A 19,114-nucleotide genomic window follows, 5' to 3' on the forward strand; every position below is an offset into this window, starting at 1 on the left:
TCCTTCAACATGGAAGACTACATTTCTACACTTAAACAGTTTTCTAAAGTGGATTTTCAATTGAAGCAGGAGATAATAACTGAAGGAAGATCAACACCGGAGCTGAAAGGTTTGCTTCGAGACACTTTGTTGATTCTCAAACGGAGTAGTAGTATGCAAGAAAAGACATGCCGAGGATAGACTTGGCTTTGGATGAACGGATATTTTTGTGCAGAATTGGGGGTGCATGGATTTTATTTATAAATAAAGATAAGATGGCAATAAGATGTTTTTGTTTAGCTTTTTAATGAAATGTGCGTTTTAATTTGTATGTCTAAAGAATTCAGTAAAGTAGAAGCCGTAGATAATCTACCACAGCAATCATTTATTAATAAAACATTAAGCCTAAAACATACTACTGCAGCAGACTGAATGTTCTGTTCTGTGTGCAAAATTCTTGAATGTTTTTTTTGGTGTTAAATCCTAAAACATAAAGCAGCATTGTTGTCAGTTGCTATGGCAACGAGTCTGTATGTAGCTTGGCCGATACAGAGTGAGAAAGTGGTTTCGGTTTTTCCCTTTGTTGTGGATAATAGCACGAAATTAATACCTACATTTCCAAGTTTCACTGAGTTAACTCAGCTATCTTTTCATGACAGTCTGAACAACACAGGTTGTATTCTATTCGAATGCGACCCAGGCCACTTGGATATCCGATTCGTATCAGATTCAAATGTGACCTAACGTACAGGTCGCATTCATCCGACCTGAATGTCACTGATACTCGACAAATGTCACTATTCTTGCTACGCGGAAGCGGGAGGAAAAACAACAAATATGACGGACTATAATGAGGATTAAGTTGTTAATATGCTGCTCCCGTCCGGCATCCATGTTTACTTCTGCAAACACTGAGCACTACTTCTTTTTATGGCAGTTGGCAGAACACTGAGAACACTCTCTATGTGTGACATTATTGTGCCCTCTTCTGCGGGACACTTTCAGGTTGTTTGCCTGTTCACATTTTAGAACACATACAGGTTGCTTATATATTTGGAAGTGTGAACCACCACAGCAAAAAAATCCAATCTGACAAAATTGGAATTGAGTCATTTCAGGCTGTAGTGTGAACGCAACCTAAGTGTGAGCGTGAGCGGAAATTTTGAGTACAAGCGCTGAGAAGAAAGACATGAAGTCCTGCTTTCAAAATAAAAATGTAAGCAAAAGGATTTTGCTTATGTCAGGACATAAAATCCTGACATTCCTGAGAAGCTTGTTAATCACTTGCAGAAATTGCAAGCGATTAACCAAACACAGAAGGTTAAGTTTCCTGTCTTCCCAGCACCAGGAAGTCACCTCCTCTGTGCAAAGTGCGACACTCAGTACTGAAGTATTACCTCCAGCTGCTGTTGTTGCACCACCTATTGGGAAGTCAGCTGAGAGCTCGCCGGACTGCCTGGACCGGGTCATCTCTCTGCTCGAACGTGTTCTGGAGCAGCAGCCACAACAGCACAAGTTTCAAAGTAGGTTCAAGGTACACACCCAGAGGGACCAGCCAATGAAAGTAAAACCTTGTCCTGTGAGCAGCAATGGTGGACACACTACTCAGTACCACTGTAGGTCCAATAATCTGTGCTTTAGCTGTTTTGCACCTGACCACAACCGAGCGGAGTGTCCAGGGGCTGTGGTGAGGAAGCCTAGGAGCGATAAGCAGGTGGTGCAGTCTCAGGAAAACTGACTGTCCCGCATGTGGTGGGGGAAAGTGTTGGGCCTAAAGGTGACCCCCTGTTCCAAATGTTGAAGATGACATGGAGTCTATATGTCAAAGTGCATATTTAGTGAGAGATATGGGATATACACCAATATTCCAAAACATTCAGAGACTCAAACAGCATGACAACTTATTTTATGAAGACGTGACACTGGGAGGAGTGGTTACGGTCAGAGCCTTTCTGGATAGTGGGTCGATGGCCTGCACACTGAGCTCTAAAGTAATACTGCAGCTGTTACATAGGGATGTTTTAAGGAGCTCCACCCTTGAGCCGACAGCCACTGTGTTGATTGGGTGTGGGGGGTCCAGGACCTTACCTTCTGGCATGTGCAACCTGGAGATGGGTCTTTATGACTGCAAAGTGATTGTTCCGACATTGATTGTTGAGAACCAGAATGAAGAACTGATTGTTGGCAGTAACCTGTTGAGATACATTATTAGCAGGTTTAAGCTGAGGCAAGATCTCCAGGACCAGGGCCCCACAGCACTCTGTGACAGTAGTGATGCAGAACAGAAAATGCTAGGCTTGTTGGCAAGGGTGGAAGCTGCCGATGAAGACGTCTATGATGCAGTTGTAACTGTCAAAATCAAGCGAGCTGTTACTCTTGAACCTATAACAAAGCATCTGATTTGGGGCAAGTTGCCACAGGTGAATGATCTGTTGGCTGGATGTACTGTTGTACATCCAGCAACAGTACATTTGGTGGAGCCAACAACAGCAAGATCTAAACCGAGAACAGTCTTAGTGGGGAGGTCGGTGTCAATTCCAAGAGGAGATGGGTGGCTCCCATTAAAGGTTATTAATCCATCAGACAGGTCAGTTACGTTGAGATGTAATGCTAAGTTGGCTGATATGTGTACTTGTTCAGTGGAGATGTTTGCTGGTTCCCGACTCGGCATTCATCAACAAATACAAGTGCCGTTAAATAGCAGTGCAAGACACAGCCTTGTCTCAGAGTACCCCACCTTGCCAGATCATCCTCACCTTGCACAGTTGATACCCCTCAGGCAATGGTAAGAGGACTGGGACTGTTGGGTGTAGACATTGAGTCATGTGACGTTGCCCCTGAATATAAGGCTAAACTGGCTGAGCTCATTGTTCAATACCAGTTGATCTTCTCAAGGGACAAAATGGATTGTGGTAAAGCCACTGATTTTCTACATGGCATCAGAGTCATGGATGAGAAACCATTCAGATTACCATGTAGAGGCATACCACCAACCCAGTATGAAAAATTGAGAGAGGCACTGGATGAGATGGAGCGTGAAATCATATGAAAGTCTAGCAGTGAGTTTGCATCTCCCTTAGTAATCGTGTGGAAGAAGTCTGGTGACTTATGGATCTGTAATGATTTCCGATGGCTCAATGCACGCACTGTCAAGGATGCACACCCACTCCCTCATCCAGTTGATGCTAGCAGCCTTGGGGGGCAATGCCTTTTTCTCAACCATGGATTTGACTTCCGGCTATTACAATGTGGAAGTGCATGAGGCTGACCGAAAGTACACTGCCTTTTCATTGCCGTTTGGATTGTATGAGTATAATCGGATGCCTCAGGGACTCTGTAATAGTCCAGCGACATTCATGAGAATGATGCTAGGCATCTTTGGTGACCAGAACTTCATAAGCTTGTTGTGCTATCTGAACGATGTCCTGGTGTTTGCTCTAACAGAAGACCTAGCGCTTGAGCGTCTGCACATGGTCTTTCAGAGACTCCAGAACCATAACCTCAAGCTCGCCCCAAAGTAATGTCACTTTCTGAGGAGGTCAGTGAAGTTCCTTGGTGATTTCATCAGCATAGATGGGATCCAGTCTGATCCTAATAAAGTGACTGCTATCACCACCATTACTGAGTCAGACCTTATGGAGGTTGGCACGAATATTCCCTCACAGAGGAAGATCCGCTCCTTCCTTGGCATGGTAGTCTACTACCAACAGTTTATTGAGGGGTGTTCTGCTACGGCCAAACCATTGTTTCAGCTGATCTCATTCTCTAAAGGTCTGCGTGGAGGTGGAAGAAACGAGCAAACAGCTCCGTGCTGAGGATTGGACTACAAATTGTCAGCAGGCTTTCCGTCAACTGAAGAAGGCTTTGCTAGATCATGTGGTGCTAGCCCACCCAAACTTCAGTGAGCCCTTTCTCCTGTCTGTGGATGCTTCTACCGACGGACTTGGTGCAGTCCTGTCACAAGTGCCTGCTGGTGGTTCAACAGCCAGACCGATTGCTTTTGCCAGTAAATCACTAAGTTGTGCCCAATCTAAATATCCTGCGCACCGACTGGAATTCTTCACCTTAAAATGGCCGGTGTGTGACAAATTCCATCACTGATTGAGAGGTCACCAATTCACCATGTGGACGGACAATAATCCACTAACCTACATCCTGTCCAAGGCTCGGCTGGATGCGTGTGAGCAGAGGTGGATCGCTTGGTTGGCGCCATTCCAGTTCGACATCAAGTACATCCCTGGATCAAAGAATGTGGTGGCTGACGCCCGTAGCAGAGAGCCCTTCGTACAGTCTAGTACGTCTCACTGTTTGACAAGAGTGCCTTATGACGAGCTGCTGGCAGAGGCTTCAGTGGTTGGCGCTAATGGGATCCAGGAGGTGTTTCGCTGGTCAGCCAACCCACCTGAAGTATTTGAGTGCGACCTACAGATATCTCAGGGTGTGGCACTTGTTAAGATGGGAGCAGTATCATCACTGGAGGTTGCTGCTGTACTCCAGGGATGCAGTGAAAGTGGTCCTGTGGTGTGCCCACATGCTCTTCTCCTGCCACAGTTCTCGCAGACTGTTCTGGACTGCTGAGGATTCTTCAAACAGTTCACTGGATGTGCTAGTGGCTACTGACCACTTCACAAAGTTGGCGCATGCTTTCTTGTGACCCAATCAGTCAGCTAAAGCAGTCACACACCAGCTGTGGAAAAACTACTTCATCTATGGGTTTCCCAAGCGACTACATTTCGATCAAGGGTCCAGTTTTGAGAGTTCGCTTATTGCAGAGTTACTGAATGTGGCAGGCGTGCAAATGTCCCACACTACGCCTTATCACCCTATGGGGCACTAAGTGATACAGGGGTGGGCACTCCTGGTCCTCGAGGGCCGGTGTCCTGCAACTTTTAGATGCATCTCTACTTCAACACACCTGAGTCAAATAATGAGGTCGTTAACAGGACTCTGGAGAACTTGACTGCACTTAGGAGGAGATTCAGCTGTTGGATTCAGGTGTGTTGGACCAGGGAGACATCTAAGAGTTGCAGGACACCGGCCCTCGAGGACCAGGAGTGCCCACCCCTGAAGTGATAAGTGATAAGTCCAGTTCATTCTCTCACACGAGTCATTGCTCGTGTGAGAGAATGAACTGGACTCTAGGCAACATGATTCGAGCACTACCACCAAGAGCTAAACATCGTTGGCCTGAGGCCCTGAAATCTCTTGACATACGCCGAGCCTTGTACAGTGCATGAGACGACAGGATATACACCGATCCTGCTCATGTTTAGGAGGGTGCCACATCTTCCGGTGGACGTCATCTTTGGTTCAGTGCTCAGTGATCCGGAGGTGGTGGACTATGATCGCTATGTTGAGTCCCTGCAAAAGGACATGAGAGAAGCTATGACCGAGGCCCAGTCAACAGCAGTAGCTCCAGCGTCACACTGAGCTATACAACCGGAGAGTACATGGTGTACCGGTGGAAGTGAACGACAGAGTGCTGCTGGCCAACAAAGGAGAACGTGGAAAAAGGAAGCTTGCTGACCGCTGGGACAGCACGATGTATGTGGTGGTTGGAAAGGATGATGAGAGCCACACCTTCAGGATCCAGAATCTACAGGTCAAGTAAAAGTGGTCCACCGCAATCTGATAATGTCAATAAACTTTCTGCCTTTACCTCAGGATGACCAGGAGGAGGTTGTTCTATCTCCAACATCAAGTTCACTTTACCTCAGTGTTGAGAGATCAGCAATCAGTGATGTTATTTCCAACTCAGCAGAGTTTAGAACGAGTGTGGATATCTGACCTACCTTTGGGAGCAGGCAACGAGACAGATGCAGATGATGCTGAGCAGGTGGAGGGCACTGTGCTGAAGGGAGCCACAGAACCTACTAATGCCCTATCAGAGGGCAGGGTGTTGCCTCTAGCCCACCCAGTCCTTGATCAGTTACAACCCTCTGATGGAGCTGCTTTGATGGACAGCAGTACAGCAGACTCTGGTTGCTCTGCAGTCCTAATGGCTTGCCCAGAGACCTTTCCGGCTCCTGTTACTGACATTCTCACTGATGTACCTGCTACTAGTACTGCTACAGTGACAGTAGTTGATGGTGCGACTTCCCGTAGATCTACTAGAGCTGGGCGATTGTTGAGACCAGTGACTAGACATATTGAAATGATGCACCAAAGAACAGCATTAATTTGATGAGTTCTTAATTATAAAACTATAATTTTATTTGTTTCAATTTTGACCTTGAAGTTTTGTAACAATTTTGATATTTCATGTTTGTTTTGCTATTTGGGAGGTGAGTTTGCAGTTGCATATTAACAAAATATGTAAATGGGCATTTTTCCCCCGTGTATGTAGGTGATGTAACGTTAACAGCAAAATCAGCCAGAACCCAAAACGCAGCCAAAACAAGAGGACGGTTCACCAAAGGTTTTATTACAAAAATAATGATGTAGAAGGGTGTGGTCACACTGGTGGGTCAGGGATGGGGAATTCACAGGGGTCAGGAGTCCACCCGGGGGAGGGTTGGGTGAGTGGACAATGGGAGGTCCATATTCTGATCAGGAATATGGATTCTGATATGGATCCTGGCCCTTATTCACACAACGCAGAACTGATTTGAACTGAGCTAGTACCCGATCATGATTATCGAGGTTACACTGATCATGCCCTGTTAAAAAAAATAAAAAGACATTTGTGGATTGAGACGTCAGGTTAGTCGCAAAATTCACACATAATCAAATAATGAATTAAATATTTCCAAATGTTGTCTGGTTAGTTTATCCAGCCAACAGGATCTCCTCCCACTGGAATTATGACCTTCAATCTTCCAACGTATTGCCTTCCCTGGCTGCCCACACTGGCTCACTACCTCAGACAGAACCTGCTTATCTTCCTGCATATACCGAAGTACACTGACAACATTTCTGTACACCATTTCAAGGTACACTGCACCATGTAAAATTGTGTGCCCTAACTCCTGTCCTATTTTCTGGACTGTCCATAACAGAAAGAACAAAGAGCATGAAGGTTAGAAAATTAGTAAGGACAGGCAATATGACTTTTCAATGCAAAAAAGTGAATCCTCAAGATGCATAAAGAGGTTATCTTGCAGCACTGCGGCTCTTTTTTAACAAGTCATATTTTTCAAAATATATAGAACTGGACAAAAAAAGGAAATTGTTGTAAAAATTTACAGTGTAAATGACAAATGCCTGTCTTAAAAAATAATTGAATCTACGGTCTCTGGCCACTTTATTAGGTATGCCTGTCCAACTGTCGAATCAGCCAATTACATGGCAGCATGCATTTAGGCATGTAGACATAGCCAAGATGATCTGATGCAGTCCAAACCGAGTATCAGAATGGAGACAAAAGCTGATTTAAGTGACTTTGAACGTGACATGGTTGTTGGTGCCAGACAGGCTGCTCTGAGTATGTCAGAAACCGCTGATCTACTGGGATTTTTACGCACAAACATTTCTAGGGTTTATAGAGAATGGGCCGAAAAAGAGAAAATATCCAGTGAGTGTCAGTTCTGTGGGCCAAATGCCTTGTTGATGCCAGAGGTCAGAGGAGAATGACCAGACTGATTTGAGCTGATAGAACGGCAAAAGTAACTCAAATAACCACAACTGAGGTATACAGAAGAGCTTCTCTGAACACACAACATGCCAAACCTTGAGGCAGATGGGCTACAGCAGCAGAAGACCACACCAGGTGCCACTCCGTTCAGCTAAGAACAGGAAACTGAGGCTACAATTCACACAGGCTCACCAAAATTGGATAATAGAAAATTGGAAAAACGTTGTCTGGTCTGATGAGTCTCAATTTCTGTTGTGACATTTGGATGGTAGAGTCAGAATTTGGTGTCAACAAGATGAAAGCATGGATCCATCCTGCCTTGTATCAACAGTTCAGGCTGCTGCTGGTGGTACAATGATGTGGGGGATATTTTCCTGGCATACTTTGCTGTTAGTACCAGTTGAACAGCTTGCCTTAACTATCACTAGTTACTATGGTTACCTGCTATAGACTTGCTGTTTTTGCATCAAGTCTGACAACGCAAAGCTGTTGCAGTTGCGCTGGGCGAAAAGAGTTGATCTGTGCTGGCTGCAAGTTGTAAATATTTTTATTAGCCTAATTGTAAATAGTTTAAATAGTTGGAGTAGCACATTGTTGTTTTCTTCCTGTAGGCAACATGTACAGTACACTGGGAGGTGATGCAGCGTAATGTCAACTGATAATCCCTCTATACTGCATAAGATTATAGAGATACTATGCTGTTATCAGAAGTAGAAAAATTTTACTCAAAACCTGGAAATAGGAGAAATAGAAAATGCCGGTTACTGAACACCATTCACAGAACATTCATATTTTGGAACACATGCATAACTTAAACCAGTTACATTAAAGTAACTGGATTATTTGAATTAAACCAGAATAAAAGATGAATAACCATCATATGCATAGATTTGTTTATCACTATTTGGAGGTGACTTATGTCCAGCTCCAACCCTTCACAGTTGGACACTTCCTCCCAGGAAATGTGGGATTCATTGTTGCTTTCTGAACAAATACATATTGTTGCAGTCCTTCATTGGAACCAGATCCCTCTTCTTCATCACTCCATCTAGCTATGGCCTCCAAAACTTCAGATAAATCCCTCAAATCTTTGCTGAAATTGCTCACAACTTCCTCTGCTTCCTCCGTTGACATAAACATCAACCTTCTTTATGTTTTGATTTACTCTCATTATGCAATAAGATGATGCTGATATTGACCAAATTACTACAGAGGAAAACTACAACACTCTCCAATGCCATGGAATTTTTAATCTTCTGTGAAAGAGGTTCCGCAGCATTCGGTGCAGGTCCACCAGGTTCCGAAACAGCTTTTTACCACTTGCCATCAGACTGCTGAACTCTTAACTGGACTGCACTCAAAATCTGGTCTCCACTTTATACCTTGCACATGTACAGAGCTAAATAACTTCTATTTTACTATCAGTCCTGCACTTTATATTTTATATTTAGATTTATATTCATATTTTATACTGTATTTTATTTTATTCTGGAGTAACCTCACAACATTGGAAGCTCAAAACACTGTCCTGAGCCGTATGCTACGAAATTTTGTTCTGTATACACCCTGTGCATGCAAAATGACAATAAAGTCAGTCTAAGTCTAAGTCTAAAAATATTTATTATTGAAAGCTTTTGTGTACACAGAATGAAAGCACAGTAGTTCATCTTTTTAAACCATGTAATTGATTTTATCATGTAGGTGTCACTTTAAAGTAGGTATGACCACTGCCTGAGAGTGGTTATTAATTGGCATGCTTGGATGCTCTGCGCAATGCGATTGGAGGACTAGATATAAATGTCGCTCTTGTTCCAAGGTTGACTCATGAAAGTTGACTGTATTGAATGTCATAAAACTTTTGTTGGTACATTACATTTCCTAGGTGAGACTGCTCACTGAGGTTCTATCTTTGCTGTGCCATTTCCTCATTGTTGTGAATTTTTTGTCCCATTTATGATCAAATCTCTTGTGATTCACTTGCACCAAGACTGATTTTAACAAATGTCTCTCATTATTCTCATAATATTTCGGATGGTATCTCATTGATGTTTGGTGGATTTTTGTTTAACAGCAAAACTTTGAAAATGAGTTGGACTTGGCTGCTGTCCACCCGAAGGGATGGCAGTCAGATTCCATCCCAACTACAGCCCCCTGTGTTTTGATGCCATCCACCCGGGCAACCTTTCTGGCCCGCAGGTATCGCTTCATCATTGAGCTGGACCTCAGCCCTTCCACAGGGATTGTGGTAAGAGTTGCAATCAGAAGTTAACAAACACACATCTATAAATGTTGTATATGTCAAATGTCAAAATTGATCTTTTCTAAGGTTGGAATGACTACATGATGGCTAGAGCTGGGTATTGTTTGTTTTCCTTGAGAACTTCACGATTCAATTTGATATTGCTTTAAATACTTTAATATTGAGTATAATTAAGTTTATTTAAATTGGACAGTGCATATTAATGAACATACAATAATGTCGTAAATACACCAAATTTAGCAAGATGCAAATTTCCATCCATTGTCCTATAAAAGAAACGTTTTACACATAAAAATAAGGAATACGGTAAAAAATAAATATGTTCTATATTGGTTGGGAAACCCTATTTTAAGATCCCTTAATATATGAATATATGTATCGCACCTTGAACAGCCATGGTGCTATACATTGCTTTAACAATGTGTACATTAACATTTAAATTAAATTTAATTCACCTTTTCCAATTGTTGTTTTTGTTGTGTCTTGGTGTTTTACTGTACAGTGACCTTGAGTGTCCCGAAATCCAATTTTTTATTATTATTTTTATTATTCAGTGGTGCCTCTGTACATCATAAGGTTATTCTCTGTTTAGACTTTTGTTGCACAAAAAGGTTCTAAAAGTATATAGAATAAAAAACATTTTAAGCATTTCATATTGCATACTGCCCCAACTCAATATCGAGACTTGTGGGGTGGATAATGTATTATTTGATTTGTCCTGGTTTGTACTCTGCAGGATGACAGCACAGGAGAGATGATCTTTGATGAAGTGTTTCATGCATTGTCTAAGTGCCTGGCTGGACTGGCTCAACCATTTAAAGTTCCTGGAACAGATCAGCTTTTCAAGCCCAAGATCTTCATCACCATTTTGGTTTATTCATCAATAATTGGTCTCTCTTCTCACCAGGTTATATGTTATCCTGTATTTCATCCACTTAACTAAAGCAAGTTTTCTTTCTAATGACATGAGAGAGATGGTGTGTTTGTATTTGTGTGCGTGAAAGTAAGTGAAAGTGTGGGAGTGAATATATAGGTAATCATATTCTAAAATCTATCTATTGTCTTAGTTGGCTTGAGTGGAACTGCAGTGAAATTCAACATGTAATGTTCAGTTTTGTATTTTTTGTACCCAGTATTGGTGTTAGGGCAGACTGTGCATACCATTCTAATTTGTAGCTTTTTACAACTGATGGAGCAATTCCTTGCTGAGTGTTGATTTCCCTTGCAGGTTTTGGTACAGGGATGCCAGCTTGATAAAGCAAACCTGAATGAGTTCCTACATCAGATCTATCAACAGCTCAGATCTCTGGAGAGCAACACAGCAGAAGTCCTGCATCAGCAGCAACAACAGGTATGCCTTATCACTAGAATGGCTAGAGTTAGTCCACTTTGACGTATACCTATATCGGCTTCGATAGTCCAACTGGCCTGAAGGATTTTCTCTAGCAGGTGCTTTTGTTCTGTAAATAGGGCCATTACCTTATCAGTACCCTGGTAATGGCCTCAACGCATCTCACAGTTGCACAATTGTTCCTTAGACTTCGACTTCGACTTCGACTGACTTTGTTGTCATTTTCAACAGTATAAAATATGAATATAAATCTAAATATAAAATATAAAGTGCAGGACTGACAGTAAAATAGAAGTTATTTAGCTCTGTACATGTGCAAGGTATAAAGTGGAGACCAGTTTTTGAGTGCAGTCCAGTTAAGAGTTGGTTAGTTTATTTCTAAACTGTCATGTTATACCCTCTTAGCTTTATTTCAAAGAGAAACATTACTAATTTCTTTTAGAAAAACCTTTGCATATTTTTTGAAACAGATTCTATGTTTTGCAAACTCTATGTACATTTGGCAAAATGACCTGGATAATGCAGCACAACATCATGGATCAGCTGCAAAAGGTCACATCTCTCCAAAAACACTTCATGTATGCTTCAAAACTAAACTGAAGAGCATTACCTACAGGAGACCTGATCTCCTGCAGGTATCATAGATACCCACCCCCAACATGGACTATTCACATTCCCACCTTCTGGCCCGACGGTCAACGACCACATTTACAATTGAAGAAGGGATGCTAATTTGAGCCATCAGAGTCGTCAGGGTGGACTCCGGCCTTTTGGCCCTGCTGAGCCGATATGGGAAGGACTCGAAAACTGTACCATCCTAAGCTGTATTGCACGTAGTTTTATTGATGTTATAAAAGTTTGACATTCCATCATTGCATACTGTGATAATCCAACATGTTCACCAAGTCAGGTGTATCAGTGATGGTCAAGAAACAGAGTACAGAGCTGGTTGGCCGCTTGGTGACATGGAGTGGAACTAATAATCCTGTCTTGAATATAAACATAACAAATAAAATGATTATAGATTTCAAGAGAAACTGGGTTAAATCAATCACTATTTCCATCATGGGAGAGGGTTTGAGCAACCTAAATACTTCAGAGTTCACCTGGATAACAGATTAAATTGGAGTTGCAACAGTAACGCTATGACATGACTGGACAGAGCAGGCTTTACTTCTTGAGGAAGCTTTGGTCCTTCATTGTTTGCAGCAAGATACTGCCTATATTCTACACAATATTTTATTGTGGAGAGAACAATCTCTCTCCTGCCATCACCTTGCAGCACCAGAATCAGAGACTTAAAAAGGATTGATGGTGCAAAGAAGGATTCTTCATAAAATGAAGAAAATTGCAAAGAACCCAAAGCACCCTCTTCATGAGATTGAAGAGGAGGATGTTCTTACATCTCATCCTCTTCATTGTTTCAACAACATTTAATTTCCCTATGGGATTAATAATGTGGTTTTGAATTGAATTGAAGCAAATAAGTGTTAACTTTCAAAATCTCAATCTCAACATGCATTAGATCAGTACTTCTTAAATAGTGGGGCTTGTCCCCCTGTGGGCGTGGTGAGGTGTCAGGGGGACCTCGAGAAGCAGGATTTTATAATTGTCTTTATTCATGCTTGCCTGATAAACGAGCCTGCGGTCACTAGGTGACCAGTAGAAATAGCCTACACATCACTGTTGTAAACAGAGCTGAGGATACAAGCAAGGATGTTTCGAAATATATCATAGAGGAGAGACGGAGAAGTTTGACAATGAAAAGAAAAACGGAGGCACTGGTCAGTAAAACAAGTATAACAGAGTTTTATGGTCAGGCTAAGAGATTTATTTATTATGTTTTAATAATATTACGAGAACCAAGTCATATTAGCAGAATAGTTATAGTATTGGCAGAATAAAGATGCAATACAGAAGAAAGTCTTTAAATTGAGTAAAAAGTCATTTTTAATGAGAGTGATCTGTGATGTGACCAGCTCAACATGCCTGGCTCTTTCTTTGAAATAAAAAGTTGTTTCAACAATCGTTTAAAGTCCTGGCGGCTTTCAAATATTTTGCACATTTATATTGAATGGAACCCCTTTGTCTTTGTTCTGGGAGTGCTCCCGAGTAATTTATTAAGTAAAGAAAAACGATACCTGTGAAAATGATTACAGCATGTTGGTATAAACCTTTACCTTCCACTATACATCAATGGAGAGAGAGAGAGTAGTCAGTGTTTATACAATGGAGGAAATAACAGCAAAACTAAACCTATCCATTGATTTATTTAAGAAAAGGTGGAACCCTTTGATATCATATTTGGAACTGATATTGTAGCACGTAAAATTAATGTAAATATACATGTTTGTTCTGTGTGTGTTTGTTTAATATGTGTCTCTGTCAATATGTAGTTTTAAAAAAGAGGATCATTTTAATGCTAGCTTTGGTCAAAACGTTTGGCTCCTTCTTCCTCTTTTAATTTTGCCCGGGATCGGCGAGTGACGTTCTCCGTGGGCGACGTGCAGCGACGGCGTGCTGCTAAAACGAAACAGCAACAAAGCGTGTTGACGTCACAGATCACAGAGTTTAATCTCAGACAAAGCAATCGACAACAAAGCTGCAGAGGAACAGAGATATGCATTTTCTCATAAAAATAAAAAACACACACAAGGGGAAACAGACACACACGAAACACATAAGACAGACAAAGGTGCCCACGTGGAGAAAAGATGGAAAAAACTCTTCGTCCGTTTGCTGACCTGTACTTTTAAATGAAAGAGGTGTTTCCCTATTTAATATATGCAGTCAAGGCGCTCCGTTGTTCGACCAATTAGAAACTCCCTCAGCACTCAGAAAAACTTGAAAGCTCCCCTCATTGTGGCAAAGGTGTCTGTTTTTTGTCCAAGCAAAAGGGCGGACCACCTCGTGTTCATCTCCGCCTGATACGGGCAGATCCCTGGCTCCAAAGAGTCTCTTGCCCCTTCGGACTGTAAATTTTATTGCTGTGTCTGTCAGCGGGGGAGGAAAAAAGGGCCCTGCTTTGTCTGCTTACCGCATCTCAGACGAAACCTGTTCCAAATAAGAGTATTGTATATAACTGTTACACATGTCGTCGATTAACTGTATTAAGCACCAAAAAAATAATCATTTTTCTTAACAGTAGACAAAAACGGCATGAGAAGGATTTTCCCTTTATTTTATGTTTTGTCATTTTTTTTATTTTTATATATACTCCACTGATCAGTAGAGGAAAGATGCATTGGAATTTCAGTTCACTGAGATGTTCAGATGTTCTTGTTCAACTGATTTGATTGTACTGGAAATTGATGCTTGTGAATTAATGTGCTAAATATTGAATTTGAATACAGAATGGTCGCTTGCAAATTTAATGAGTCGCGGATTGTGCTTTTTGGGCAGACATAAACCCCAGAATTTGTCTGACATCCAGTTAGTTTTACTCCATCGTTTCCCAGATGATCCGTCCTGCTGTCTCTTTGTTAATGTCAAGTTAATATATTACCTGTGAATTACGTCGAGCTTTGCGTTGGGCTCCAGAAAACTGCAAACATCAAGACTAATATGAACAGCGCAACAAATGTGAAAACAGTCACGAATGAACATGTCCATAAAGTTGTGCAACTAAACTAAAAGCTGAAGCCTCTCTTGGTCATGACTGAAGCTGCTTCATCGACGTTCTGTAGGTCCAAATAGAAGATTCACAGTCACAGAAGAGGCCCAGAAGATTCTTATGTTGGTGTATGGGATGTGGAATCTGACACCTTTCTGTTTCAATGCTGTCTTTAATGGGCCATATGCTTTACGTTTTTCTATGTCATCAGTAGCATAATTGTTGTTAAAATAAAGCCGTTTGCCTTCCATTTCCATTTTCTGTTCCCAGGCTTTCCTCAGAACCACTTCTTTCATACTACATTGCAAAACATTCACAATTATGGAGGTTCTCTGGGTGCCAGAGCTCAGTGTGCTCACTTCACTTGGAGTTCACTTCCATCTGGCAGCTTCAGTTACTTGGTTAGCAGATCGACAACAAAATCAGTAGCCGATCTACCTTATTTTCCCTCAGGAACTCCGTAAAAATCTTTGGATTGTTTCTCCAGCTCCGGCTCTCCAAATTCACAAGTTTGTCATTCATTGCTTTGTTCCTTTCTTAATGTCTCAAGCAGCGCATCCTTCATTTCCAAGCACGCAGCTTTGAGGTCAGCTATTTGGGTCTGCCTTGAAAAAATGTCTGATCCCTAGGGGGCTACGACAGAAAACAAATGAGAAACACTGCATTAGACAGTTAAAATATTTTTCATTATGTAAGACTTGATTGCAAGTAATATTATTGTTTATTGATAGTTTGTGGAACCAGGACAAAGCTTAAATCACCATAACAACAACTTGGAAGTACAGCCGCATAGGAAGCAGGGAATGTCCATGGTGTCTGCTGATATGGGTCTTGTCAGCATGGTACGCCAGGGAATCCTCGCGCTTCAGCTCCTGCCCTCAAATTCCAGTGCAGGTAGGTTTGAATTAAGAATGCAGAATCAGAAATCCTATCTTTTCTTTATTCTTCTCATACTGAGATGATGAGTTTTCTTAAAAAGAGCAAAACATCTCTTCTGTTCAACATTTAAAAACCCACTGTGAATAAATTATAGAATATCATCATAACTATGTACAGTAAAAAGAAATTAGTTAACCCAACTTAATTTAATTGCTTCAATTGGTAACAAGTAATTCAATTAAGTTTATACAACTTAATTTATTAAGTTTAACCAACTCAAGTTATGTCCATCCAGCTCAATTCATTAAGATCATCCAACTTGGGCGGCTGTCCCAGGTTAAATTCCAGCCTGATGACCTTTGCTAATGTCTTCCCCCTCTTATTTATTAAGTTAAATCAACTTAATAAATTAATTTGAATAAACCTATTTGAATTACTTGTTACCAATTGAAGCAATTCAATTGAGTTGGTCAACTCTTTTCTTTTTTCAGTGTACAAGATGTTTGAAAAACTAAAATAACGTTGAAACATACATTTAAAATAATTTAAATTCAATTTGCATGTTAAGAACGATGTAAGTTATAATATAATTTTAGATATTTTAGTTTTTTGGAACAGCTTAAAAGTTTGAGTTGACTTTCTGTAGAATTTAGTCAGAGATTTGAATTATTTATTTAAAAATAAATAATTTGAGTAAGAGTGGCTTAAATTTGTCATGTTAAACACACTTAATGAATTAAGTTACAAAATCTTGGTAAATTGAATTGGATAAACTTAATGAATTGAGTTAGATGATCATAATATATTGAGTTGGAGAAACAATAAATTGAGTTGGTCAGACATCGGATATGAAACTGGCATTAAACTCAATTGTTTCAAGTTAAGTCGAAGTAAAATGTTTAAGTTGATTTAAGTTAGTTACATTTGTAACTTTTAAGTTAATTGAACACAAAAAAATAAGTTGTCATCACTAAATCAAATGAATTAAGTGAGATTAATGTAAATATGTCCATAAAATCAATTATATCCAAGAACACTTTTTAGAGTGTGAAGTGCCCAGAGATTTTACCAGAACTGTTAAATTGATTTCAGATTGTTGATCTGAAATCAATTTCAGATTGACAAACAGAGATTTACTCTGCTCAAGAGCTACCTGATGAATAACATTATAACTAGGTGTGCACCGATTTATCAGCCAGTGGATTTATCGCTGATGATTTTCTTAATCATTGGGAGATTGGTGATTCGCCGATACTTGCACATGAAGCCGATCTTATCCACCAATCTTTTCTACCTCAGCAAACATCTAAAAATCAGCCACCGTCCTCTTCTGCTCTTCTGTAACAGGTTTGACTGATAGAACGGTCCACCAGGTCATGTCTGCATGTTTGCAGTTAATAATAGTCACCCCACTGCTGCTAATTCAGTGACTTTCTTGCTATATTTAGCAAAATTTCAGACAAAAAAAATTGCTATTGGTCAAAATCCGAAATGGCAGGCCAGGCTTTTTAACGACTGTGAATCAGCCAGAAAACTGCAATCGGTGCATCCCTAATTATAATAATAGTTTATGAATCCTACAAGGCATTCACACTGTTGCGTTCCTGTTTATCATTATTTTTTATTATGTAAATGCTGCACACGCATTTACACCCAATTTTATGAGGATTTTGCATGTGTCACTGGTTATTTCATAGACCATTATTTACAAATTAATTATAAACTGATTATTTGTTTACATCCCTATTTTGCATCAACCTCTCATATACAACACGATATGATAGAATTTGTCCTGTGTGTTTTAGGCATCATCATAATCACTGATGGGGTGACGAGTGTTCCTGATGTGGCTGTGTGTGAAACATTGCTGAACCAGCTCAGAAGTGGAACCATTGCTTGTTCCTTTGTACAGGTATCTTTATTTAAATGTTTTAAAATGTGCTTTCTGTATATTTAAGTTGTCATATAGATATATGTAGCACATATATTACTGTGCATGTATGGCATACACAGTAAATGCAAAATATTTATTTAATTGAAAAATAGTAAGTTGACTTTAATCAGTTTTCATCAAAATACTCACTTTCAGTAAGCTACTTGGAACTCGTGGTTGAAAAGTCTCTCCATGAACTTAATTTTTTTGTTGGTTGTACTACTTGAGTTAGAACTGCTTACTTAAAATAAGTTAGGTTTACTTACTAATCTTAAACTTACTTTTCTTAATTTTCTTGAGTCAATGAGTTTGCATATTTTTTGAAGTAAGGTGAACTAATTAGATTTTACTGCTTACCCACAGGACATACACTCTCAATCTACAGGAAATATAGTCTCCTGTTACAGGAGACTGTAACTAAAATAACAGTCTCCTGTAGGTTTTAGGTTTTGATTGGCTCAAGTGATTGAGTCAATTACTTGAGTCAAGTGATTGAATTACCTCTTCAGCATGCTATCAAGTTTGACTTTCATGCCTGTTCCGTTTCTATCAGAAACAAACCTAATGGTTGAATGAAGGTAATTTTTATTTCTACATCTGCCAGGAGTATGAATACTTTTGAGCTTAGCTGCAAATTAATAATACAGCTTTTGTTTCTACTTTTAAAAGTTATCCTGTAGCAACATTTTAATAATTCCTTTTAACTTGTGGTTGTACCTTTCTAGGTTGGCGGTTCATACTCATATGACTGCAGTTTTGGCTACATCCCAAACGTAGAACTGATGAAGTTCATATCCCTGGCCACCGTTGGGTCCTATTTACCCAATTGCCCTGAAGTTGACCAAAACAGCCAAGAGATGAATGCCTACCACAGGGCCTTCCTAACCTACACTTTCCTCAAGACCCCAGAGTCCATGAACTCTGAGTACTTCTGTGGTGAGATAATTAAACTTTTATGATGGCCACACTATATCTGAGGCCAGATATTTAGTATCTTTTGTTTGTGATGAAGCTGAAGGGAAGCAAGAACATTTTCTGCTTTTGCTATATCTATGTCCAAGGTATCCTCTCATGATTACAAATGTTGCAAAGATTGAACCTTTAAGTTTCTCTTACGTATGAGAACTAGATTAACCTTACAGTCAAAATAGATGTTTGATATCAGGAAGATTTTTCCACAGACACCTAATGACTGTCTTCTCAAGCTTATAAAGGAGTTGTAATGTCAGCAAGATAGCTTCCAGCACTAAGAATGCTGGAAAATGCAGTCTGATCAGCCTGCTTCAGAAAAAGGGATTAAGCATTCCCTCCTTAACTTTGAAGAGTGGGACACTAGTCAATAAATCAATCAAATTTTATTTGTATAGCACATTTCAGCAGCAAGGCATTTCAAAGTGCTTGACATCATATCGAACACAGAAACACAAAGTCATCAAGTGGGGGATTCTTGCATTTGCGTCCATAAAAGGTTTACCGGTTACACTCCTACTGTGTTATATGGAACGAAATACCTATTGGTATATTTA

At 40.3% G+C, this 19,114-nt stretch overlaps 1 protein-coding gene across 7 annotated transcripts in view; it reads left to right on the forward strand.

The window, feature by feature from the left end:
* The window catches only part of szt2 (SZT2, KICSTOR complex subunit), a 182,570-nt gene that overhangs the window by 7,160 nt on the left and 156,296 nt on the right, over positions 1-19,114 (forward strand). For all 7 annotated transcript variants that reach the window (XM_023339641.1, XM_023339646.1, XM_023339644.1 and 4 more), the window contains exons 3-8: positions 9,624-9,797; positions 10,549-10,719; positions 11,041-11,163; positions 15,508-15,670; positions 17,461-17,567; positions 18,314-18,524. In XM_023339641.1, the coding sequence (XP_023195409.1) occupies positions 9,624-9,797; positions 10,549-10,719; positions 11,041-11,163; positions 15,508-15,670; positions 17,461-17,567; positions 18,314-18,524 (949 nt within the window). The remainder of the gene's footprint in view (positions 1-9,623; positions 9,798-10,548; positions 10,720-11,040; positions 11,164-15,507; positions 15,671-17,460; positions 17,568-18,313; positions 18,525-19,114) is intronic.

This window comes from Xiphophorus maculatus, chromosome 9 (assembly GCF_002775205.1).
Source record: "Xiphophorus maculatus strain JP 163 A chromosome 9, X_maculatus-5.0-male, whole genome shotgun sequence".
In the NCBI taxonomy this organism is placed as follows: Eukaryota; Metazoa; Chordata; class Actinopteri; order Cyprinodontiformes; family Poeciliidae; genus Xiphophorus; species Xiphophorus maculatus.